The sequence below is a fragment of the Zonotrichia leucophrys genome, chromosome 6 (assembly GCF_028769735.1).
Source record: "Zonotrichia leucophrys gambelii isolate GWCS_2022_RI chromosome 6, RI_Zleu_2.0, whole genome shotgun sequence".
Classification (NCBI taxonomy): Eukaryota; Metazoa; Chordata; class Aves; order Passeriformes; family Passerellidae; genus Zonotrichia; species Zonotrichia leucophrys.
The window spans coordinates 3730436-3757040 of record NC_088176.1 but is presented as its reverse complement, the minus strand read 5'-3'; the positions used below and the strand labels follow the sequence as shown (position 1 = coordinate 3757040).

Here is a 26605-nt window from a genome sequence, read left to right as displayed (position 1 = left end):
GCTGCCCCCATCACTCTCACAGCTCCTGAAAGGTGCCTGTGCTCAGCTGGGGCTGGGCTCTGTCTGCAGCAGCACTGACACAACCAGAGCACACAGCCCCAAGGGAAATACACGTTGGATAGCAGGAAAAATAGAGAGATAAAGTTCTGGAATGGCTGCCCGGGGAGGTGGTGCAGTCCCCATCCCTGGGTGTGTTTAACAAAGCCTGGATGTGGCACTGGGGGCCAGGGTTCAGTTGAGGGGTTGGGCCTGGGTTGACTCGATAATTTTGAAGGCCTCTTCCAACCTGGTGATTCGGTGAATTGTGTGAAAAGAGCAAGAAGCCCCAGGTGGCAGGGGATACGTACGGGCATGGCGTTGTTGAGGGTGTTGTTGTAGACACAGGCTCGCAGGGAGAAGTCCAGCACACAGCCCTCAAACAGCTGCAGCGACTCCGCCACCTTCTCGTGGAAATCCTCCGCGGATTTGTTGGCGCTGGCGAAGTACAGATAATCAGAGTACAGCCTGTGAGAGAGAAACATGGCAGTGAGGGGCTGAGAGAATGGAGCAACATCTATTTCCACCACAGATTTACCGATTCCAATGAGCTACAGGAATCCAGGGAAAGGGGATGTGTGTGTAACAGCGTCCCGCCCACAGCCTGTCACCCAGCGACATATTTTTCATTCATTTCATTTCATTCACAGCAAAATCCTCTCCAGGGCATTTTGAACAGCATCCCCACTTTCAAGGTCTGCATCCCTGAAGACTTGACCCTAGAAATTGTGTGAGCCAATGTTTTCTCCTGAAGGCAAAATTTAGACTTTAAATTCATGTTCTCTGCAAACAGAACCGGTCTCAGCTGAGGCATTGCTGTCCTTCTACACCTGGTCTTCCATGGTCAGGAACACCCGTCTCTAAAACTTAAAGCTGATTTTAGAAACTTTAATTTTAGGTGGGTTAGAAAGAGTAATTCTTACATTACTACCAAGCTGGCTACAGTCATGAATTAGAAAGAATTCAGATTTCCCATTCCTTTCACAGGAAGCTTCACCTCCAATCTTTCCATAAAAAAAACTTCCAATTTACAGCAGTCTACCTGTTGATTTTCTTTTTTCTTTTTTCTTTTTTTTTTAAGATGAAGCAGATGTTTCTCTAAGTTACAAAGCATTATCCCTCATTGCTCACTTTTAGCACAATTACTTAAAATTACTTTAAAAAGATAATATAAATTCAAATTCCTTTAGGATACAGTAAAACAGACAAAAACCTACAGGCAAGGAAAATATCAATTTTAGCATTAAGCCCTGAAACCTTGATTAGGCTTTTCCAAGATGAGCATGTTTTAAGGAGACAAAGGAAATACCTAGACATGACACAACTATTAGATCTGCTGAACATGGTATTTTAACTTCCATTCATAATTAGGCTTAGAATGACCAGAACCACAACAATACCACAGGATTTTGAAGACAATTTTGTATGTCTGTTTGCAGCACAGATCGGATGCCTCCACAATACCCCTCACTTGATAAAATTCCAGAAATCCTACGTATTCTTCAGCCTCTTTCAAAAAACCGCAGGTGTTTAAGAAATAAAAACACCAATCTATTTAGGTCTCACTTATTACTGCAATAACCTTTTGTATTGCACTCAGTTTATTTATCCTTTAACTTCCCTATATTTCTGTGGGTACTTAAGAACACCTCATTTGGAAAGTTTAGGCCTAAATCCAGCAAAGCACTTAAGCACAGGAACAGCCCCTCTGCACTCATTATTTATGTCAGTGTTTTGCAAGAACAGAATTTTAATTCCCATGTGAAACAAATGAAGACTCTCTGTTCATTTTAAAAGGAAGAAGAAAGGGAAAAGCTGAAGGACCAGGCCAGCTGAGTTCACCTAAATTAGACACACAACAGCATCTCCTGCTCGCAGGAAATGTGGATATCAGGACCCAGCTTGTCCCAGGGATGGTGGGGCTGAGTGGTGAAAGGCTTCTTCCTGGGAAAAATCAGCCAGCAGGCAGCAGGTACAGCACGGGCCAGGCTGAAGGGTCATTACAAAGGTTTAATATGACTGCTTGGTGTTTCTAACCATCCATCAAAAGAAATGCATCATTTTTCAGACTCGTTGGCATCTTATGAAAAACTACGTTCTTCAGGACAAGTTCTCCCTCTGCAGGGCAGCTGAGATTTCCTTTCCATTTTTCTTTTTCCTTTTTTTCCCCCCATCTGTTTTTAATTCTGAGGACATCTGCCTTTGCTGATTAGTATTTCAGCTGTTCTAGCTACTTGAAGTCCTTCCCTTCCATCTCTGTCCATTCCAATGAAATAATGACACCAGTTGACAACAACCATCTCAGAAAAAGATGTTATTCAAATATTCCCAGCTGGGGATACCCAGACTTTGTGCAGGTTAGATCAGAGCCCATCCCAGCCCCCTGCCCTCCTGGCTGCTCCAAGGAACCTGTCCCACCAATGGATGGGCTGTCCCTTCTGCTTTTGCTCCTGCAGCTCAGATGAGCCATCAGGAATGCAGAGAACTGCAAACAAAAAGGAGCCAATTTGTCATAAACACAGTCAAGGAGATGGAGCTGACTTTCTCTGTGACCCCTGCTAAAGCTGGCAAAGAGCTACACCTCCATTACTGAGGGTGCTTAAGGCAATCAGGGAGTTTGTCACTAATTTACATCAGGAAGCCACTCCAGCCACTCTCTTGCATAAAATTACCATCTGTTAACTCCTGGGGTCAGGAGATGCCGTTGATGTGGAGAGCTGCATTTCCTGACACAGGAGCTGGGAAGCATCTCCCAGCCCTGCTCCCACCACAGCCATGTCCTGCCAGCAGGGAGGCTCCTTGGGGAGCATCCCCCAGCTCTGGAGGCTGCTGGGCAGTGGGTACAGGCTGCCTGCACACACAGCACGGGGCTGCTCTTCTGCCAGAGCCACCAGAGCCTGCTCCCCACCATCACCTTCATCCCCACTGTGGGAGTCTATAAAATCACAGGGCTTTAGGAAGGTGGTAAAAAGACAGGCTTCAGATACAGCGGAATTGTGAACAGTGCTAAAACAGCAGAAAAAATATCTAAGCTGTAGAGAAGACATGAGAAATAGAACAATAGAGCTGTGTAGTTTGGCTGTATAAAAATTCGTGTCTGTATATAAATTGCTGGCGTCACCCCCATCCCATCCCATCTCATTTTCCATTTTCCTTTTTCCTTTCCCCTTTCCTTTCCTTTCCTTTCCTTTCCTTTCCTTTCCTTTCCTTTCCTTTCCTTTCCTTTCCTTTCCTTTCCTTTCCTTTCCTTTCCTTTCCTTTCCTTTCCTTTCCCCTTTCCTTTCCTTTCCTTCCTTTCTTTCTTTCTTTCTTCCTTCCTTCTTTCCTTTCCTTTCCTTTCCTTTCCTTTCCTTTCCTTTCCTTTCCTTTCCTTTCCTTTCCTTTCCTTTCCTTTCCTTTCCTTTCCTTTCCTCTTTTTTTTTTCTTTCCCCTTCCTATCACTTCCTGCCACGTTTCCTACTCATCCTTCTTTGGGCTTACCTGAAGACTTCATTCACCTCCTCAGTCTATTCCCTGGACCCTGCACCTTCATCCCTATCACCACATAAACTTCATTCACTACCTCCTCAGTTGATCCAGTGGAATCGCCATCCTTCACCCCAACACCATCATTTTCTGCAGAGGAACATGGAATTGTGCCAGAATTGAAAGACAAGTGAAATGCAAGTGGAAAGCTGGGCATTCCTGACTCTCCACAGCCATTTAAAACAGCCCACACCTTGGGAAAAGCCAAACCCTTTCCCTGCAAACAGTGTCAGGAAGACCAAGGATGAACTCCTGCAGTTGTTGTGCAAGCTACAAATGCCCAGTGAAACTTCACACGACTGTCCCACCAAGCACTTGAAAGAGTTTTTAAAAATTGTATCATTTGCTGACTCTGGAGCTATTTAATCATCCTTAATCATTATTATTTAATCAGTTAAACTGCAAACCCCATGAAAACATAGATTTTACTACTTAAATGAAATGAAACATTTCCCAGGATTATTTCTGCTGAGATCTGGAGACACAGGGCCCTCCTGGTCTAAAGAGCCCTGCTGAGAACCAGGGCACATTAGCTCAGGAAATGGCATTAGATTGCATTTGGAAACATAAAAATTCTTTTTTTCAGAGTAGCTCAGGAGTCCAAGCATGGAACTCATGGCATTCACACTCACATGCTTCTCTTTAAAACATTATCACTGTTACCTGTGCCAAAATACACAGAATAAAACCCCTCTTATCACAACCAAGTAGCTCTCAAACACCTCGTGAATATTTACTGAATATTGACTTGCATGATTATACAAGAAAATTTTCATGCTCACCTTTCAACAGGGTCCCTCAGCATGATGATAAGTTTGGCATTTGGTTGGAAGGCATGGATAAAATCCTGGATTAGGAAGGGAGGTTCCCCTTCAGTGCTGTTGTCATAGAAGAAAATCCAAGCGTTGTTGTCCCACATTGTCGAGGCACTGGCCTCCCCTGGAAATGAAAAGCATCTCTGCTGGTAACTCAGTCCACTCTTCATGATGGAGTGGAAACTGGCTGAATTTTTAAGTGCTATAAGGCAGATCAAAATTGACTCAAAATGAATTCCAGCACACCCTGGTTCTGCAGACTGCTGTGGCTGAAGCTCCCAGAGCTGCAGCAACCCCACTGCCCTGTCCTTTGGGAATGCAGGGATGCTCAAGGCAGGTTTTATGCAATTCCACCTGAAATGCTGCTCTCCATGGCCACACCGCTTCCTGCTGGTGGCTAACACATGCAAATAGATTTAATTTGGGCTGGAATGGACTGCTCAGGGGTTTAGCACCTTTTCCAGTCATGGAAATCATGGAATCACAGAATGATCTGGGCTGGAAGGGATCTCAAAGATCATCTTGTTCCCATCCCTTCCACTGGGCCAGGAGGCTCCAAACTCCATCCAACCCAGCCTTGAGGAGGCAGGAGTTTGTCCCTGCTGAAGCCTTGCAATGCTCTTTGTAGCACCCACAGGTTGACATTAATGCTCCCAATCTTGGAGAAGCAGCTTGCTAACAAATTGTAAAATTTCCCATAGAAAAATGTGGAAAACATCCATCACCCCTGCTGATCAACAGTGTGGAAAACATAATCAGGAGAATCAGTGAGCATATAAGAAATATTTAAAAAGCAGCTGAGATGCGTCATTAAGGTTTGAAAGATTATTTTTTATATAATTATTCATGTAGAACAAGTCAACTATTTATAAATAGATAAAGGGTTTATAGAATAAATAGCACACTTTGGTAAAATATCAGATTCTGGTATCTTTAGTGTCTGAAAAAGCTCACTCAGAATGCAATGCTACAGGGAGAAATATATTCAGTAAAAATCTCTGCCAGAGTGAGATATATGATGGTTCAGCTGCTAAATAAATGATCTGATATGTTGTTTTGAATTTTGTAACCTTCTCTGTCTTTTTAAGCAATCCTGGCATTTATGTGACACAGTACTGTTCAATAAAACATGTACAGAAGCTTTTTGGGGACTTACACACTCTGACAGTCTAATGAAAGCTAACTCTTGCTAATGAGGTTTTCCAAATCAAAGGGAAGGAGATTTAAAAAATAATAATGTTGTAGGCTTATGGATTTGTACATTATTTCCCTATTTTTTTCTTCCTTCCTCTGCTGGGAAAGCCCAATAAAGATTTAAAAAGATAGACAAAGCACAACATGAGAAAGGCACTGGCTCCAAACTTGGGCTGAACATAATGTGATTCATTAATAAAGTCTGGGAGTTGTTAGAAAACACATTAATCTTCTGTCACGTTCATTTTGCCTCTTTTCAGGAGGAGGAGATCAGCTCCACTGGCTGTAGCTGGGTGTCCACAACAGCTCCGCTCTTCCATTCTAAATTAATTAGCCAAAGCACTGCCTAATCACCAGCAGGCTTCCACTTGTCAATTAAAACTCAATTAGCCCAGCTCCCACGCTGGGTGAGGCAGAAACACAAAGGATTAAGCAGAGGCCAGGAGCTGGGACAGCCCTGCCACAGAAAGCTCTGCTGGCCACCAGGACGTGGGGAAAGCAGGGGGAAGGAGCAGGGATTTGCTGGGAAGGGCACTCCAGGCATGGGGGTGACCTTGGGAAGTCCCTGCTCCATCCCCTGGCAGGCACAGCCTCCGACAGCTCCCTCAAAAGTGTTTGCATTGATCACGGCAAGGTAATTAAAATCTGTGACACCACAGAGCCACCTTTCCTGCCTGGACTGTATCTGCTCATCCTGCACAGCTCTCTGCTCTGTTCCCTGATCACCTCAGGTGTTCTGTTGGATTTATCACAATTACCATGGCCAAACCTGCAGACACCTCCCTAGTGGGAACTACGAAAAACCCCAGTGCATTTACACGTAAATGGCAGATTCTCCTAACATCAGAGCCCACATTCCACAGAAAATGTGAATTCCACCCTCTCAAACCTGCAGGAAGGACACAAGGCAGGGACACAAATCCCATAATCATAAAGGTTGGAGAAGACCTCCAAGATTGTCAAGTCCAACCCAGGATCACAGGCACAAAACCAAATCATGCTAAAGCATTAACAGAGCTCAAGGTGCTGCTCCAGCCCAGCAAAACCGGGGCTCAAGAGGCTAAATCTTCCCACAAGATGACTGCAATGAATTTAATGAGGGGAAAAAATATATATATTAAAAAAATATAATAATCATTCTGGTCTCTGCTGACTTTCATAATTTTAATTTCCTGTGGCAGGCAAACAAAAATTTTTCTGACAATTTGACAGTGTTTGGTTTAATATAATATAATTATATTACATATATATATGTATATATATATAAATTATATATATATATATGTTACATATAAATATATTCTATATTTATATAAAATATATTATATTCTATATATAATATAGAATAATATATATTTTAAATATATGTTATATATATTATATATATAATTATAATTATATGTAATTATAATATAATACAGGTTTAATACCTGCAAAGAGAACAAGCCATACTAAACATGATAAATTAATCACCAACAATTAATTGTGTTTAATTACGCCGGTGCAACTGAACTGGTTTTTTTTCTTATGGACTTAAGGATCATATGAATTATTAAATTGCCTACAGAATGGTGCATAACCTCTTCATTCAGTCATTAATGGATGAACACCATATTGTGTTTTCACAAGTCATTCCTCTGAATTTATCTTATTAATGATTCCGCATAAACAAATCCTGTTCAGAACGCCTCAGGCAGGATCAGCCCTGTCCTCTGGGGTTCATCTCTAAACAGATAATGGGCTTTTTCTTAGGAAAATGCAGTTATTACCCACTAGGTTTAATATCCAAAGAAGCCTAACTTTTCAAAATAATATAACATGATGAACTACTGAAATATTTACAGTTTTAATTTGATTTTTCTCTACAGTCATCTAAAATAAGAAAAGGAAGATTATGAGAAAACCTGATTTTCATACAGATTCATTTTAGGCTAGGTGGCTTTGTTTTGTTGTTTGCCAAGGTCATAAAAGACTGCCTTAATGAGTATAATCATTCAAGACTTTTCCTGTAAACTTAATAAGAAAACCCAGCAGAACCTTAATGAAACAAGAAATGAGACCACAGGAAAAAGAAACACAAAGTGAACCCTACAAAAAGCTGCAACAGGAGGTGGGTAATCAAAGATGCACGTTGCCAATTAGATTAGTGAATTTAATTAGTATAAGCACTTCACCCATCAAAGGACAGGAGATATTATTGCAAGTAGCAGGAAAATCTGCAGATGTCCTTGATGGCAGCATTTCTTAAGAACCCCATCTTGTAAGTATTGCTGAGTGTTGCAATGTTTAATAAAGGGAATGATGGACTTAAATGGAGGCTGGGGAAGTATTGAAGAAATGTGACTCAGACAAGGCTCTGGTTTAACCAACCTAAGGCATCATCACCATCTCATCCAGCCAGCAACAGGTTAAAATTTTAGGTTATAACAACACCAAACCCCCAGTAATTCTGAGGGAAGGCAGTAAAATCTTGTCTCTATTTTCTGTAGAATTGTGACTTCAAGCCTACTTGAAAAGTCTCTTTTTGACAGGGAACTGTCACTTGCACAACTACTTTTTGCAAGGAATGTGTCTGATTTCCCTGTGAAATAAGAATGGTAAAATTCCCATCCCCTCACTTTTCTGGTTTTAGCAGACAGCAGAAGCAGAATTTAGAAGTTTGTGATGTTCCTCATGGGCCCTGTAAACCAGTACACCATGGGCCAGAGCAAATGAGCCCAGAGGATGTCATGGAAATCAATCCAAGAATCCCTCCCTTGAGCCCAGTGCTCACCATGGACTTCCACAAAGTACAATCAAACAGCACTTTTAAGCCATTCTTAGTGGTAATTAGGTAATTTAACACCAACTAATTATATCAATTTCTTCTGTTGGAGCTTAAGAGCCACTGGGAGCTTTTGCTACCACATTTCCCAGCAGCTCCAGGATTTCTGCAGCACCCAGTGTGTGTCATACCACCACAGTTACTGGATTTATCCCAGACATTGCTCCAGCATTTGGAAGTGTAGCCACAATCCCAGCACTACAGGCAATCCCCTCAGAATTGTGCTTAAAGTTTATGCGGCACTTGGGGACATGAGTTAGTGGTGACCTTGGAAGTGCTGGGGGAATGGATGGGAGTGATGATCTTAGAGGGCTTTTCCAACCTAAATGGTTCTGTGAAAACAAAATGGAAACTGTGTTTGAACGAGTCACCAAGGTCATTCTCATTCTTGGAAAAAAAACCCAAAAAACACATTAATTAAATGCTGATGCTCATCAGATATACAGCATTTGCTCAGGAATTTTCTGAAGATAATCACAGCTTCTTAACGAAGAAAGAAGGAAAAGAAAGGCAAGAGCTTCCAGACAACAGCAACACCAGGGGCTCTGTGCTGAGAACCAGCCACAAAATCCCCCTCTGGTGCCTCAGCTCTAAGCAGTGCCAGTGTGGATGGAGCTACACAGAATTTGGGGCTGTTTTTGCCCTACCAATGATGATGTTGTTCCTCTTGCCGTGCTCCTTCACTGCATCACTCTGCAGCACGCTCTGGATCTGATGTGCTGCCAGGTCAAACAGGTCCAGGTAATCCTCCACCGGGTAGCGGTCGTGAAACCCATCCCTCAGCCGGATGATTCCTGAGGAAAAACAGCCAGAAAAGGAGAATTAAAATCAGCAATTGTGACAGCAACAGGGCAAGGCTAACCACCGGTGCAAACCAAGGTGGTTGGCCCCGAGCCAGCCAACATCAGCACGAGATCAGACTGACCAAGTGCAACCCTCAGATAAAAGCGCCGGTAATGAAGTGGCTGAGATCTGAGATACTGAAGGATTACACCATAAATTCGCAGTGATAGGAAATATTTTAAGTGCTCTGTTTTGTAGTCCCTGCATGAATGAGCTTGGATTTATCTTCTTCTAAATTTAGCTTTTGGAAGGAATATAGAAGATAAGATTCTACTTCCATTTGCACCCATGTAAATTGCAGTAATATTGGACTCCCACTAGATTTACTGTTTTGAGATTGAGCACAGGCTCTGATGCCAAATATGCAAATGAACACACACTGGGAAATCATTCATGGGTTTTTTCCTTTCACAGGTATGCAAATAAAGCTCCACGGTAGTATCTTGTTTTTCTCCTCTCCTTCCCTACACTCCAGGGTGAGTTCAGTATCACCTTCCCCCTGCGTTTCTCAGCATCTTCAGCTGCATCCTGTGATTTTTATACTCCTTTTCCCACTCCTGTTTCCAAATCTAGTCTCACTTCTCCATTTGCTGAACATGCTCCCTACACAGGACTTCTCAGCTCTCCTTTTCTTGTTCCCACAAGGCCAATAATTATCAATTATGTGAGAGGAAAGCTCAGCAAGGGAGTTCTTTTGTCCATTGCCTCTGATTTTCCCCTTTAGGAAAAGTGGGATTTAATGAGGGTAGGAGAAAGTTCAACAGCATATTTTGACTTGTTTTGAGGGGGGGAAAAAAGTGCAAGACAGCCTTGGTTTGTTGCCACCCCACTCCTGGGAACAGAAACAGTGGCAAGGAGCCAGCAGGGAGAGAGACAGTCAAGCTGAGACAAAGTCCTGTGGAGCATCAACCATCCCAGCAGAAGGGAAAGGAGTGATTTGTGAAATGGGGCCTCCCCAGAGGGCTGTTTAACCTCAGCTGAAATTAGTCAGTCTCACAAAAATCCACTGAATCAGAGGATGCCATTGAACAAAGAGACTTTCTTATCCAGCTTAAGTGTTAGAAACCAAACCAAGTTAATAGCCAGGAGCACAGGAGTCATAGCCACTTGCTGGCTGTCTCAGTTTCACTTGTGAGAGTGTTTGTCATATCCTCTGGTTTTCTTTTCTTAATTTTTAAATAGTAACCATTAGGTAATGTACTTTAAAGGCAGAATTAAAGGACTGAGCCACCAGGAATAAACTTGATCTTTCATTCTCAGTGGCAGAGAGCTGAGATGATCAGAAGGTCATTCCTACAGATCCCTCTCCCATGAGACCACGAGCTCTGCAATGTTTCTTCATTCTCCAGCTTTACAAAACAACTTCAAAAAAACTGAATTATGCAAAGAATGTTCTCTTCAAGGATCGGCACTTGGTCCCCAGTGGCTGACCACAAGACTCTGCAAGTGGAAGGCTTGTGGATGCCAGCACAGAGACAGGAATTCAAATTCACCCTTCTTCTCAAGTTAGATGCACTCCAGCCTGATTTTTACATTCCTCTGCTGTTTGGTAGGGCGGGTTCAGAGCTTTAGTGAGCCCAGTCTTGCTGAAGTGAGGCTGGGTGCATTACCTCCTCCAATATTCATTCCAGACATTTATGTCGAGGTTCATGTAAATGGAGGTGTAAAACATTTTAGTTTAAGATATCAGCTGGGTTCAGCCTTTCCTGCCAGCACTACCATGGAACACAAAATCCTCCACAGATTTTGCTGACAATCCCTTCTTTCCATCACTTTATCTAAACATGAGAAAAAGTTGTGGCTGCCCCTGGATCCCTGGCAGTGTCCAAGGCCAGGCTGGACAGGGCTTGGAGCAGCCTGGGACAGTGGAAGGTGTCCCTGCCCATGGCAGGGGTGGCACTGGATGGGCTTAAAGGTCCCTTCCAACCCAAACTATTCCATAGTTCCCATGTTTTGCCTTCAGTCAGCTGCTGACTGGGACGAACAAGTCCCTTCTCATGGGTCTTCAAGGAGCACCACAATGCTTCTCTTTGCTTGGCTTGGTTTCACTCCTTAATTCACACTGGTGCCTCCAGTGTTTCTCAAACAGGACTAAGTTATCTCAAATGCAAAGTTGCGTTTTCATCACATGACTTTACATCTTAAATTTACAAAAAAGTATTTAGAAAATGTCCAAAATATTTCGTTTGGCAACTTTCTTTTTCCAACTTTCCCTTGCAAAGGGAGAAAACTAAAAATTTAACATCAAAATCATGAAATCCCATCTCTGTGGCTGTGAGCACCTCAGCAAGAAGCAAGGAACAAAACCCTGTCTGCAGGAGCTCAAAGGTTCTTCTGGGATCCAGGGCACAGGGAAAGAAGATAGAAATGACAAGACCACATGTAGGAGAAATAAAGAATTTGAAGTAGCACTGCCAGTGTCCCAATGACTCAAAAAGTGTCCTTTCTTGCCCTTAGCCACAGAAATTCATCATTTTCCCATTCCAAGGAAGCTTAGAAAAGCACCAAAAGAAAGTAGTGATCAAAGTCCTCATCTATACTCCAGTGCCAATTTTTCCTGTTCCAAAGCCTCTGTCTGCCATAAAGCAACAGCAAATGAGAAACAGAAATTAAGACATCACCAAAATAAGCAGAATCTTCCTCTTGGAAACAGTAAAATCACTGGAAAGTCTTTGATTTTTCATACCAAAGTCATACAAAGTGAGGGCACACCAGCACTTAACAGCCAGACCCAAGAAGAGGAAAATCCAGTGCCTGGGTGGAATACAGAGGGCACAGCACTCATACACATCTACAGGGAAGCAGTTAGGAAACTCAAACGGGTCTTCTGCAGCTCATCTAATCTCTAACCACAAGACTGACCTTCCCCAGCATCCAGAGAGAGAGAAGAAGGAGAAAAACACTTCAGATGGATGAAATTCTGTGCTCAACCCCTGAGACACCCTTTGGAGGTGCAATCAGGGGGGATGGATGCCTTTTGCTCCAGCTGGCCACAACCCCAGCTAGTCAAGTCTGCCTTCAGAGATGGAAATAATGATATCATCCAGAAAAAGGATCAAAAATACGTGCAGGGCCCTCAGTGTGAGAGAGTTTCTTCGTGCAGTTTCTTCTCTACTGATCAGTGTTGCCCAGAGCTGTGGCCCTAATGAAGCTCCTGCCACAGTTGCATTTATTGAACCATAAGGACTCGAATTTTAAATAGTGTGACCCATCATTTATTGATGTAAGAAAGGCTTTGCAGAATTTTGCAGTACAAAACTATCACTGCTTCTCTTCAAGAAAGGCTTTGCAGAATTTTGCAGTACAAAACTATCACTGCTTCTCTTCAACTCCCCCACGACAATCTAACAGTTTCTCTTCTTGCCTTTATAAATTCATAAGGTTGGTCTTATGCACTGGTTTTGTTTTCCCTTAGATTTTCCAAATAAACTCAATGAAATGTGCATTTTCTCAAGAAGCTTAACTCAAAACACCACTGAACAAAAGCAGGTGGAGCAACTGGATTTCTCAAAACCACCAATCCAGCTGTTCCTAGGCAAGCCAACACGCATCAAATGTATAAACCTCATCCCGAATACTTACAAAACTTTAAAGGGGGACAACTCTCCTGGCTAGCAGAGGGCGTTGTGACTCACCAAAGCGTTTCCTGGTCCACCAGTGGGGCTCCTTGATGGCGGAGAAGCGAACGTCGGGGTGCAGGCGCAGGCGGTCGTACAGGTCCGTGGTGCCGCACTTGGGCTGCCCGATGATGTAGAAGTGCGGCAGGCAGCGCAGGCGGTAGTGCTTGTCCTTGTAGTGGTACAGGTGGTTCCAGAACACCTTCCTGAGGTAATCGAAAATGATCCGGAAGCGCTTGGAGTACAGCGCGTAGGAGTTGGTGGCGTAGGGATCGGCCGTCGTGTTGCCGTGGTACTCCTCGTACCAACAAGGGTTCTTGCTGTTTGGAAGGAATTTGTTAGGAATTACCGAAAACATCTGCAACATAAAGAACAACAGTTTCAGTCAAGGCAGCAAGAAATCAACTTTTCTTACTTAGCACTTACTTTTCTTACATAGCACAGTGAGAGAACAGAAACACTACGTGGACAGAGCACTATTCCTACCTACAAAGTTGACCCCATTCATTGCTTCTGATGAAACAAATCCTGTTCAACCCACTGGCCTGGGAAACAAGAATTTAGAAATAAATCCTTTTATTTTAAAGCCAGAAAGGGCCTCAATAATCGCCCCAACTCCTCTGCAATCCCAGGAACTGATTTTTAAAGTCAAACACCCAATACTCAAATCAAATTACCTTCCAGTTTTTAACTCTGAAATACAAGGTTTGCAATGATTTTCAGGAAGGTGCCCTGGCAAGCAGTTATTAGAAAGGCTCCTTTCTTATTTATCATTTTGGTGACAGGTAAATGTAAGCCACAATGATTTTGCATGAGAGAAGGTAAAAGTTCAGTGATGTTGCACAGCTACCACAAGACTGCCTGATTTTTTGCCTCAGGTGTCAAGAGCATTTATAGAACCCATCCATCCTGCCCGTGACTCAGAGGGATGTGATCTACAATATCAACTTCTCAGCTGCTGTGAATCAGGAGACTCTAGATGGTGTAAATCACTGCATGAACATCCAAGCAGTTGCACTTTTTTATATCTAGGCAAAAGATTGATCCACAAGCCTTGAAATAAGGATGTAAAAAGCAGTTTAAGACACGCCTCAATTCATACTTACATGTGGCTCTTGCTTTCTCAGCTCTTCTAAATCAGGGCGCTGCCTTGTTATAAACTCTATCTTTGAAGTAATGGTGTCAATAATTAATTTAATGCTTGGATAATCCCTTACATATGAAATATTCATTTTTGAAGGCTGGTAATAGTCTTTCATGTCACTAAGGCTTTCATTGTCCATTAGGCTGGGATTGCTAGCAAAAGCTCCGTAGTGGAAGGGAGATGGGATCAGCAGCAGGCCGTGCTTGGCTCCAGTCAGTATGTAGGACACCATCACCAGAGTCATTATGATCAACCCAAACATCAAACTGCAGAGCTTGCCCTTCCTCAGGCAGAAAAACCCATTCCAGCTCTCACAGTGATCAGTCCTCACTTCCAGAACCGCGAGCCACTTCATCTGCTTGCTGTCGGTGTACAAAGGGATTTTATTCTCTCCTCTGCACACAGGACACTTCTGGTTATTGTGGTCAGGTCCACGGCATCTGAAACACTGTCTGTGCAAGTCATTTGGCAATAAATGTATGCAGCAATTAATGCAATGCCTCATATTACTACTGTTAAACTCCTACGTTAATGAGCCAAGCGCAGCCATAAAAATGTTTCTGAAGCATATGAGTCATCTTCTGCAAGTCTGAAATTATTTCGTTCCTGGAGTGGTTCTACAACTACTCAGCAATGCAAAAGGACAGGTTCAAAACAGAATAAAAAGTGACATGTGTCACAGAAAGAAAAAGAAGCCCCAACCACCACCACCACACAAAAATAGATGTTCTCTGGATGTGGCTCCCAGGAATTTGGCTCAGTAAGAGGAATGTGGCGAAGTAAGGATCAGCTACAGAACTGGCTCAAGTTTTTCCCATTGAACAAAATGAGAAGGGAAAAAAATTGTTGCGTAGTGTGAAAATATGCAAAAAATAAAAATAACTCATTTTCCTCTGCTTTATGCTGGAATAGGCAAATGTGGATAGAAATTTCCAGGTTTCCTTAAAACAAGCAGGTTCCAAACCGCACTGCTGCTGCTGCTGGAAGCTTCATCTTCCCAGAGGTGGCTCCAAAGAGATGCATGGTCCAACCTAGAGAAACAAACCCAGATATTTATACACAGCCAGGCATCATATCCACACCATCCACAGCCATAGCAAAGCACAACCCACCACCAGGCATTTCAGATTTCTATTTGAGAGATGCCTGCCGTTTGCCAAGCCTGTTAATTACAGCACTCAGGACATTAAACCCAGGGAACATTTGGCTCCAGGTTCACAGAGAGCTGCCCCTGATTTTCCACCACCCATCTGCTCACATCACTGACTGGTTGTTACTACAGGTAACACTACACGACTCACTAACCCACCCAACAGATTTTAATCTGCTCTTGAAATACGGGAGCATTTCTGGACAGTATCCAGTGACACGGGTTTAAATAATTACACTCTATCTGCTCCTGAGGACCTTAAATGAACAGTCCTGAAGTGGGGTAGGACCCTGTTTGAGGCAGGGATAAAGTAACAATCTCCTTTCAAACATGGGAGATAAAACGCCAAACAAAAAAAAAAAAATCAAAAGCCATGAGTAAAACATTCAGCAAAGGGAAGAGATTAAAAAACAGACACAAGGAAAAGGCTAATGACAGCATCTCAGGTTTCTGGACCAAATGATGGGTTCTCTTATTACTCACCAAATCAGAGAAGTATAATCATTACTATTATGAGTCTCACAATTTGACTGTTTTGCCTTTAGCTCTATCAACACCTATTTTTAATGCTTAAGCAACACTGCTATAATTCTAGATAATAACTCATGGTTCATTCCTACAAAAGTGTCCTGATCAAATGGGGCAGTCACTTCAGATCCCACATTTATCATCATCCTTCTGCCTGCATTTTTGTATGAGACAAAGTGCTTTTGTAAAAGTTATTTGTATTCTGATGTTTCTCCCACTGAACACTGTCACATATTGGAGGATTTCTGCAATCAGAACAAGTAGGCTGTGTCTCAGGGACCCAAGAATAATTGGATAAATATTGAACAAAAGTATTTGCAAAATGCTTTCCTTCCACCCAAAAAAGTTCATTTCCTTAATGAGTTCATTCTCTTAGCCAGATGAGGCAGACAGAAATCACAGCATAATCATAACTCACTATATTTAAACCAAAGGGAAAGAAATCAGTGCAAGACTTCTCAAAGAGACCAGACTTAAAAACTTCTCCAAAGGAGCAAAGCTGTGATGACCTTGACAGAAGTTTGAACAACTAGAGATATTAAATCAGATTCATATGGGTCATTTCAAACCCAGAAAGTTTATGCTTTCTTATGTGTAAAAAATCCCCCCAGAAAACATCCAGAAGAAAAAGAGGAACTATGGAAAGGAGCCAAGGTTGGAAAGGCCTTGATGGTTGTCCAAACACCACCAATGGTGGTGAGAAGGAGAAGAAAGGGAAGTCCTGAAAAGAATTGAAAAGTTGCCACTTCCCAAGTAAATATTTCAGGCAGAAATAAGACCCTGATCAAACATTTTCAGAGAGGAAGCAAAGGGGGCCAGAGACAGAGGCAGTGTCAGGGCAGATTCAGGCAGCATCCACATCCAACAGAGGAAGTCATGAAAACAGGGATAGCTCAAGAAAAAAATACTGTAAAAAAAAGGGGCTGGAGGTGAGGGCCTTCATCACAAAAGATAAAAAAAGGAAGATGAAAAAAGCCCCAATGAAAAAGAAGCACGAAGAAGAGGCTACAGGCTAAAGCAGTACATAGAAAAGATCTGGTAACCCAAACCAACCCTACAGCATCTCTTCAACTATATTTATCATGTTGAACACATTTGTTTTTATTAAATTCTTCTATTCTGAACCCCTTTTCTTTGATATCCACCTCAGTACTCTCTCTGCTCTCCAGCTCCTTACTGTTTATTTTCATAGACTAATTCCTATGCACTGGCTATTTAAAATAAAGAAAAAATCCAATTTATCTTCCAGTCCTCTTCTAACAGGCATCTGCAACCTGCTCAGTGACACTGACTGGACAGATTTATCTGAGATAGCCTAATGGGATCAATTCCATGTTTGTGTGTTTGACATCAATTCTCAAATTTTTAAAAAGAGCAATCAGAAATACATTAATGAATGCAGACCACAAGACCTTAGAAAAACCACATAACCTTCTCTGTCCTATGTCCATTTGTGTGTTAAAAAATGGACTGGAATTTATTGAACCCTTCCCAGCTGCAGACACTTCTCATGAAATCCTGCCACAAATATTACAAAGCCAAGGAAAAACCATGTTAGCTACATCTTTGGCAGGTGAAGAAAAGTGTTTATCAGGAAGCTGATACAAGGGGGAAAAAAACAGAAATATGTTTAGGCTACAGTAAAGCAGAGATATTAATCACACCAGTCATGAGGGGAAATTTAAAGTTCCACCAGCAACCATAACTCTGCCAGCTCATGCACAAGCACTGCATCAGGCTCTTAATTAGCTGATCAGTTTGATGACCTATCACAGGACAATGACAGATCACTCAGCTAATACAATAAACACATTGATCTCATTTTTTTTTAATAACTGCTAGTTGCCAACACACCATTTTACATGATTTTGCACTGTCAACATTCATGAAATTTAAAAATTGGATTGTAATAAACACATAAAAGGATCTAATTCCCCAGTGCCACTCTATTCTCTTTCCCAAGCAGTTTTTGATAGTTTATTCCCTAAGATTTTACCATGGCATGAAGGATGCTCACCAGAAGGGAATGGTCTTCCCCCAGCCCTCACTTTCCTCATTGACCCCATGAAATCCAGACATCCACAGTGCCCTGTTTTTGTTCCTTCCATCCAACATTCCCAGCAGCCACAGCCACCAGCACACGTCAGCTCTTTGTATTCCACTGCTGAGAGCAGAAGGATGTGGATTGCAGGCAGAGGGAAGGTTATGAGGCTTGAGCTGGTAATAAACCATGTGTGTCTCCTTATATATTTTAGCTGCAAAGCTGCTGGCTGTTCACTGGCAGAAAATTACTCTCTTTACACAACAAGCAGTGTCTTTGTATATTGAATAATGTAGCATGTAATTTCCCCTTGTTGAAGGGAAGGGTGAATTATTTATGATCACGTCTATACTGCATTTGTCTGCTGTACATTAATGCGTGCCAGCCCTAACCACAGAGCAGAAATCAACAGCAACCTTTGCAGGCTCCTTGGCCAAAAGCAGCCCTCCACATAAAAATCAGGATCTCTGGGAATAGCCTGAGGAGGAAACATGGATATACAAGATGACACACAGCGGAATGGGGGGAAAAAGGAAAAGCTCTCCTAGATTTCAATAATTCCCACTGAAGCCAGAGGGGACTTTGCTCCAAACTGGAGCAGGCTCGAGCTAACAAAGGTATTTATATGCAACAGAACTTAATAGCAAACAGGTGACACCTTTCAATGGCAGTTTCCCTGAACAATTCCTGCATTCCATGACAGGAGGAATTGGCTGTTGGGGGCTCAGGATGCAGGAGAGGAGGCTGGCAGGTAACACTGGCAGGAACCACAAAAGCAAACCACAAAACTTCACCCCAAAGCACTGAAAACACAGCACCCACCAGGCCCTACTCATCTCATCCACAACCCTATGAGACATTCCCCTCAAAAGAAAAAATGCAAAATTTTTCATCATCCTCACGGGTTCTGTTGACTATAGAAAGTATCTGAAATTCTGTATTATTCCAATTAAATAAACATTTCATGAAATTCCTCCCCTTTCTCTTTAGGATTGTAAGGGAAGCCTGCAACCAAAATGGCTACAGAATCTCAGAATCATGGAATTGCTAAGGTTGGAAAAGCTCTCCAAGACCATCAAGGCCAAGCACTAACTGAGCACTGCCAAGGCCACCATGTCCCCAGGTGCCACATCCACACAGCTCTCAAACCCCTCCAGTGATGGTGACTTCACCACTGCCCTGGGCTTTTGATGAAGAAATTTTCCCTAACATCCACCCTAAACCTCCACTGCCGCAACTTGAGGCCATTTCCTCTTGTCCTAATGCTTGTCCCTGGGGAGAAGAGACCAACAGGCTATAAAAAACAATTACTTTCATATGCTCAGTCACGTAGCTAAAATTCTGCTCCTCTGTGAATAAGATAAAACAAATTGAACAGATTTTACACATATATATACCTATGTGTATGACCTGTTTTCCAGGTCACCAGTTCCTTAATATTTAATATGATTTCCTTTCTTTAAAAACTCTTTAAAATAAAAGTAAATCAAACTTTTGCTGGCGCTCTTCAGGTCACACCTTTTCTGTAGCCTCGTTACTTCTAATCACAATCAGCTTCTCCTCCCACCACATGAAAAGGTGGCTGTTAACCTCTTATAAACACATTTCAGGTACACCAGAAGAACATTTCTCATTCTGGGGTATAAATGCTCCCCTGAATTTATGTCAGTGGAGCTCCAGAACTTTGTCTCCTCCCTTCACACCACAGAATTGAAGATTTCAGGTAAATCAGTCCTGATGGGCAGCTCACAACCTAAAATAAATGGATGTCTAAGGAAAGTGAGAAAATAATCCACCAGCTCTCTGATTAGATGGGAGGAAGCCTACTTAGAAAGCTACAGATGCTATAAAATTAAGGATTAAACACTTTTATCCAAAAAAACCCAAACAAAAGATTAGTCAAAACATAATACTGCTGAATCACTGGCCAGGAATATCACATTGCTCCTAATTTAATATATCTAAGTCATTCTTAGAGTAACAGCTATGTTATTCTATCCATAGCCTCCTAATTGTTTCCACTAATCTGGATAAATATTCCTTCTGCCCAAGTGCCTTCCCAGCCAGATCAGGAAGGTTTGTTTAAATCGAGTTCTCAGTTTGCACGGCTGATGTTTTTTGCAATCTCGGAGCAAAGCTGATCCCACGTCCCACAGAACACTCCAGAAATGAACTTCCCTGTGGAAATGTCTCCCCCGAGGAGCTCCTGTGAAGACAAGGCTGTCATTACTCAGAGATGCAGCTCTGCAAGTGAAAGGCTGCCCACAGTCCTACCACCACAAACTTTCCATGACTCACGTCAAGAGGAATGGAAACACGAAAGGGCAAAGTGAGGCTGCTGGAGTGAAATCCTCGTAACATTTTCACATGGAAAGAAAAAGCCCAAGAATGTTCAGTAGCAATGCAGCACAACCATGTAATTCCTTTTCCATTCCTCCATCACTCAGTGCAACACTCTCCATGTACAACAGCAATCCTTCAGCCCAAGCAGGATAAATTTATGACCTCTGGACACAAAAAACCTGCAAAACCTTACAATGACAGATATTTTTTAGCTATCAAGCTTACTGGAAATGGTTAGAATTGAAGCAGACTACAGGCAGCACACAATCTGAAGTATTTGTACAAGGGTAGGGGAGTATTTGTACAGAAGGAGGAAGTTCATCCTGTGAGTGGGCAGGTTCCACCATTTCAATAAAAAATAGCCCAGTAGAAGGAATAAAATCTAAGCTAAATTAAAAAAGAAAGAACATTATGTAAGGAAAAGAGAGAAATAATCGTAGATTTTCTCTCTGATGCTTCTTGGACACATTTGGCTCCTCAAGTTTTCATTTTTGGAAATAAACTTTGCCTGAACTCACATCTATTTACCTCAGAGAAATCAGAAGGATGCCAGAAAGATGATATGTCAATAAAAAGAGGATCATGAATCACTGAGCTCTTCTGGCAAACAAAAAAGGGAAAAAAATCCCAAAACAAAGTAACAAAAAAAAAAATGCAAAAAGCAATTGCAGTGATTTAGAAAAGCCACAGGACTCAGTACGAAGCTCAGCAACCTCCTGCAGACTGAAGTTATGTAAAGCTCCTTTATTTACTTAAATTCCCTAATTTTTAAAGAATCATCAATAAAGGCAACTCCCAAAATGCTGTATGAACCCATGGAACCAATTTCAGGGCACTCCATTGGAAAACAGGTACATCCTAAAAGCAAGAGTAGGTGGCCACAGCCCATGGTTACACACTCAACCTGTTGAACAACTGCTGAACACTTGTTCAAGTCTAAAATTTTTATTTAAAGAAAGCATTTCATGGCTTTTAAAGCCAAAGAAAACCTCCTGAATCACCACTGAATCAGCAATCTCGCCTAAAAAACAACAGTGGTTTCTTCCACAACCCAGCTGGTTCCTTCCTCAGAATCTAATCCAAACACAATCTGCTCCTTCCTCATCCATACACTTCCAAATAAAATGTGAGAATGGAACAAATTCCTTGCTCCACATGCAAACTCCCCTAAAATCAGCATAACAGTAGTCATTTCAATCACATAAGGATGACTTCTATTATTTGGGCTGCAATGCTCAGGAAATAGTTACGGAGCTTGAATCACCACTCAGCGAGGGCATAAACACTGCCTGAATAAACAGATTATTGGAAGCAAGGAAAAAAAAGTGGGGATTGAGAAAGGGAGCTCCCTGACCTGGCTCGGTGACAGCAGGGTCGTGCCCTCCCCCAGAAATGCATTATTGCACCTAAACTCTTGTGCAAGTTCCTGGAAATTGCCAAGGTCCAGCTCCTTGCACTCCTAAAATGCCACAGCCACATGTTCTGATGTGCTGTTGTTTGGTCTGCCTCGAGAATGTGAAAATAACAAAACTCAGTGTTACCCATTTTTAAATTAAAGCCCTTTTCAGCAGGGAAAAAAACCAACCCACCAATTATATGTAATGGCTTCAGTGTTCCTTCTTTCTATTCTATCTGATTTAAATCAGTCTAAATGAAAAATCTTAGTTTTTGGGCTGCTTGCAGGATAAAAATTGCAGGCAGGAAAATAAAACAGAACCAAAAATCAGCAATTTCTCCAGAAATACAGGTCCAAAAAGCATGGAAGGAAAAAAAAAGCAGCACCAGCAGCCACCCAACCTGTGGCAGCACACGCCTGGAGCTCCCATCAATGTGTTTAAATCCTCCCTCTGTACAAACAGGGAGCAGAGTGCTGTTTTCATACATTTCTGAGGATGTTTGGAACAGAATTTTGCCTGCAGTGCACACTGGCTTCTCAACTCCTGATCAAAACTTGCTGCCTACGATGTGCAACAGCTCCAGCAATTCATCTTTTCCCTTCCCTTAGTTCCTATTCATCTCACATAGTGCCTTGCTACAGAGTCACTGACAGGTTTATATTGAATATGAAAGAGTTGCACACTGAAGAAAAAAACTGAGTCTTTACATAAATTACTCCAGTGCATTTCTTTTCACAAAAAAGCCACTTTAATCCACTTTCAGAGATCATTCTGCATGGTCAAAGTTTAGTATCTTTATTTTCAATCCTCAAAATAACTGTGAGCATCCTCCCAACAGACCCTACATGGTCCTGGGGTCCTTCCATGGAAACAAGGATAAACCAATGCACCCATCCTGTGGGGCTCACAGATTTCTTTCCCAAAAATCTGGAGCCACATTAGACAGTTCTGACATTCAGAACACAACCAGAAATTGCATCTATTTAACAAAACCCAGCCAGTCCCTCATTAAAATGATCGATTCACCAAGAGCCAGGATAAAGGACTGATGCCACTGGGAGTTAATTTTTATCACTTCCTAAGAAAAAGTGCACCTACTTAAATGTCCAGGGAGACACCAACACCAAAATTAGATAAAGACAGATGTAGAAGGTCAAACAATTCATGCAATGATTTCATATCCGTGAGAATTGTTCAGTCTCAATTTGCCCTATGTACTTTCTTTTGTTTTATGGGAAAAAAAAAAAAGCTAAGAGCTGCCTGGGAAGGCACAGGGATCACCTGAAATCCAACTTCAGGTGCAGAAAGTAAATGTGACAAGGCTGGTCTTGCCATAAATGTTTGTATTGCATTTTTAATAAGACCAAGCAGCAGCTGAAGTTTCATTTCCAACACAGGACATCACAATAATTTACATTAATAGAAATTCTTACCTGCCCGCTCTTTCAAGGAATACATCCCACTCTCATCCCACAAATCAGCCACATTCCTGCTCTGAGTGTGAGTGCAAGAGGGAAGCACAGAGCACGAAGGCTGAATCTGTTATGAAGCTCTTTCACTGCAGTTATTTTTATCAAACAAACTGAAGAGGTTTGGGGGCTGGCAAGAGGGAAAAAAATATCATCTCTAAATACAGCTCTCATCCGCCCTGCAGTCAGGCTGTAATCAGAAATAAATAAGTGTTTATCTTCAGAAAACGCCCAAGGCAAAGAATTGGTCTGGTATTGACAGAGCTGACGTCTCAGACCCAGCTGTTCTGTAGTTACCTGTCTCTTCCCATCCACTGAGAATCCTGTTTAATTTCAGGCTCCCAAGGCTGCTTCATTGACTCTCTGGAAAGACTGTGCTGCAATTTATTCAAACAGCTCTTACTCCACAGAGACACGAGGGTTTCCCTCCATGCAGAGCTCATTAGGGCGAGCACAGCACAGTGGTTCCATCACTCTACCTGAACACCAGAAAAAAGTTGTCTATTTCCCATCCCTGGAAGTGCTCAGGGCCAGGTTGGACAGGGCTTGGAGCAACCTGGGATAATGGAATCGCTTCACTGTGCAAAAGAAAATAAACCTTTAGAGTCAGTGTGCCAGCTGACTGTCACCCAAGGGAGAGGAGGAGAGCTGGTGCAGCACAGTTGGGTTTGCAGGAGGGGATCTGTCAGTGCTGAAGGGATATTTTAAGCCCAGCTCTTTGTCTCTTTGCATTGATTACTGGTCCAGAACCAGCACGTGGGGGAAAAATGTTCTGAGAGCATTTCCAACGTCCTGCCAAGCGTTTTCAGCCTTGACATGCTGTAAAATAGTGGGCATAACTCACAGTTATGAGCTACTCTGATTACCATCTTGTTCCTTTTACACATTTGATTTTCCTTGATTTTAGCAGCTGCTCCCTCAGGTTGATTTAAAGTGAGGAACATATTCCATCCACCATCTGATCTCTAATACTTTTCTGCCACTTTGCAAGGGGTATGCAGCACAAATTGCTAAATCCTGTGGGTTGTGAGAGATCAGCTGCTAATTTAAGGCTGCTTTTGAGGGATGAATAACATTGTATGGAATAAATAGAATTTGCATCACTTAATGTCTTCGGTTCCTGTTTATCTCATCCTGTGGTAAAATGGTTTTGGATGCAATAATGCAACCAAGTGGTATCAACTAGAATTCATCTGATACACCTTCACACTTCATATATAAGCAGTTTTTCTGAAAGGGGACCCATTCTATGTGAGGCTTAACTTTGCTTTAAACACAATAGAGTTACGGCAATTCTAGAGCAACGTAAATGCTTGCAGCTGCTCATTTGATTTTTTAGTGGCTGAGAAGGGATTTTCCTCCACCCCCAAGCTGAATTTTCTCCATAAACTTTACTATCTTAACAGAGTCATCTGAATTCTTTTTGTTGTGACTCATATACGGTGCCTTCTCTGTGAGACATGCATTGAAATGGATGGAAAAACGTATCTCATCTGTACATAAGTACCATGTAAGTGCTTTTGCATGAATAGGGCATTTCATCTTTCATCTAGTGCTGAGTGGGTGAAAGGAAACATACACAGCTGCATCCTGAAAAGACAAACTCAGCATTAGAGTCTGTCATTAAAGTTTCTTGTAAATTCAAACAAAAATTACTCAACTCAAACTATTCATTGATGCCAAATCACAACTGGGGCTTTGTTTCAGCACTTTAAAAAAACGCAACTCTGTTCCAAGCTTAGTAGTAACTTTTCTAAATGTTCAACAACTTTAATTCTTTAAGCAATGACACATCAGATAAACCTCAGTCCATTAACCAAGAAACCACTTTGTCCATTACAAAGTGCAGCAGACTCAGAGCCCAAAGTGGAAAACCCAAGAAAACTCTAAGTGTTCTCAAGAAATTTCTAATTAGTTATCTCTAAAATATCACCAGATAAAATTTTTACAGTTAACTGCTGGCTACACCTAATTAAGCAAAACCCTTTTGATATAATTTCATTATAGTGCTTCCAGCTTCTTAGAAAAGTGTTTATTCTGCAGAAGTCAGGCAACATTTACTTCCAAAGTCTCCCACCACTATTCCTAAGTGTTTCAGCAAAGGCTTGGGCTCCATCACTCACCCCTCTGTAGTCTGTGCTTTTAACTATACAAAAGTGCATCACATTTTTATTAAACAATTTATAAGATTCTATCATTCTGAAGAGATTTCTGCAGCTCTGCACCCCAGGCTTTGAGGTGTGTGTGGCTGGGAGAACACACTCGATGTGGAAGCTAAAGCCATTTGAAAATGGATTAAACTCTCCTGATTGTCCTCTCCTGTCTTCACACCACCACATCTAAAGAACAACACTTTTACCACAAGCTTCAAAGGAGTTCAAATATCAAATATTCAAAGTTCAAATATCCTAACTCACTGATTTCCACGAGTGGAGGAGAGAGGATGTGCTGCACTCTGCCACCAGCCTCTCAGAAATATCACAGCTCTTGGTGCTGTTCTCATAAAAGGGCAAAATCCAGCCCAGGAATCTTGCAGCTGCACAAAGCCCCCACTTCACAACAGTCATAACAAAAGGGAAAAATTCCATGCTACATATGAAACCCAGTGAGTAAATATTGTAAAATCCAGGACAATAATACGAAAATCTGTTCCTCAGCCACTGAACCATTGACTCTCTTCCTGCAGGTTTCTCTCGTGCTTGGCTTCAGTGTGCTTGTTTTCCACTTGGAAAGATCACAACCACAAATACCTTTTCATGCCTTACACTGCACTTAGCTGGCCTCCAGATTGTAAACAAACAAGATAAAAATCTGAGAATGTTCTTTACTCAATCTCCATGAAAAGAAACCGAGGGGAAAAAGAAATTAGAAAAGCAAACCCAAACCCCAACTCTGCATAATGATGAATGTACCAAGGGAAATTTGGCATGCACTCCCTCACACCATGCCTCTTCTGCAACATTTTCTGCAATATAAAGACAACATTTAGCTTAGCAAACTAGATGGTCTTTATTTGTGGGCAGAGGAAACCCAAAGCAAATGCTCCGAGAGACTTTTTTTTCCAATGGATATGTTAATTACTTAAATTCTGTTATTGGGAAACTGTCCCAAACTAACCTTCCACTCTCCTTCTGCTTCAACTGCAGAGGGGTCAAAATTCACTTTTTAAGGTTTTTAAGTGAGAAATTGAGAAAACAAAGCCCACCCTTGATGGAGCTCCAAGATAGCACAAGTGCCTTATTCAGATCCTTCCTGATCCTACCTGAGCACCTTTGGGGAGCTGCACAGGGACGCTGGGGACCAGGATGCTCCAAGATCTGCTCTGTGGGGCAGAGCATCCCCTGAGACAGCCCAGAGTTCTAAGGGTAAAAGAGCACAACTGCTCCCAAATGCCCTGCTCCAGCCAGAAATCTCTCACTGCCATGGAAAACCCCACGTCCCTGGAGGCAGCAGAGCACAAAAGTGACCAGTGGGAGGTAAAATGAGGTTTTATTTCTAAACTGCAGTGCTTGTTGATGTATTTGGTTCCAGACAAATAGAGGAGGACATGGAGTCGCTACAGGACATTGCAGCTGAAATGGCACCGGCGCTTGAAATAAACCCTTTGCTGAGGCAAATCACACAAGGAATCTGAAGTGACACAAATTCCATCAACTGCAGTTGGCAGCCAGATTTTCAA

The 26605-nt window shown here is 42.1% G+C and overlaps 1 protein-coding gene across 1 annotated transcript in view; it reads right to left on the bottom strand.

Moving 5' to 3' along the window:
• The window catches only part of CHST15 (carbohydrate sulfotransferase 15), a 44967-nt gene that overhangs the window by 5401 nt on the left and 12961 nt on the right, over positions 1-26605 (bottom strand). Inside the window, exons 2-6 of the mRNA XM_064717241.1 lie at positions 13961-15029; positions 12873-13212; positions 9042-9188; positions 4344-4500; positions 348-504 (exon numbers count right to left, since the gene is read on the bottom strand). Coding sequence (XP_064573311.1) covers positions 348-504; positions 4344-4500; positions 9042-9188; positions 12873-13212; positions 13961-14503 — 1344 coding nt within the window. The 5' untranslated portion in view covers positions 14504-15029. The remainder of the gene's footprint in view (positions 1-347; positions 505-4343; positions 4501-9041; positions 9189-12872; positions 13213-13960; positions 15030-26605) is intronic.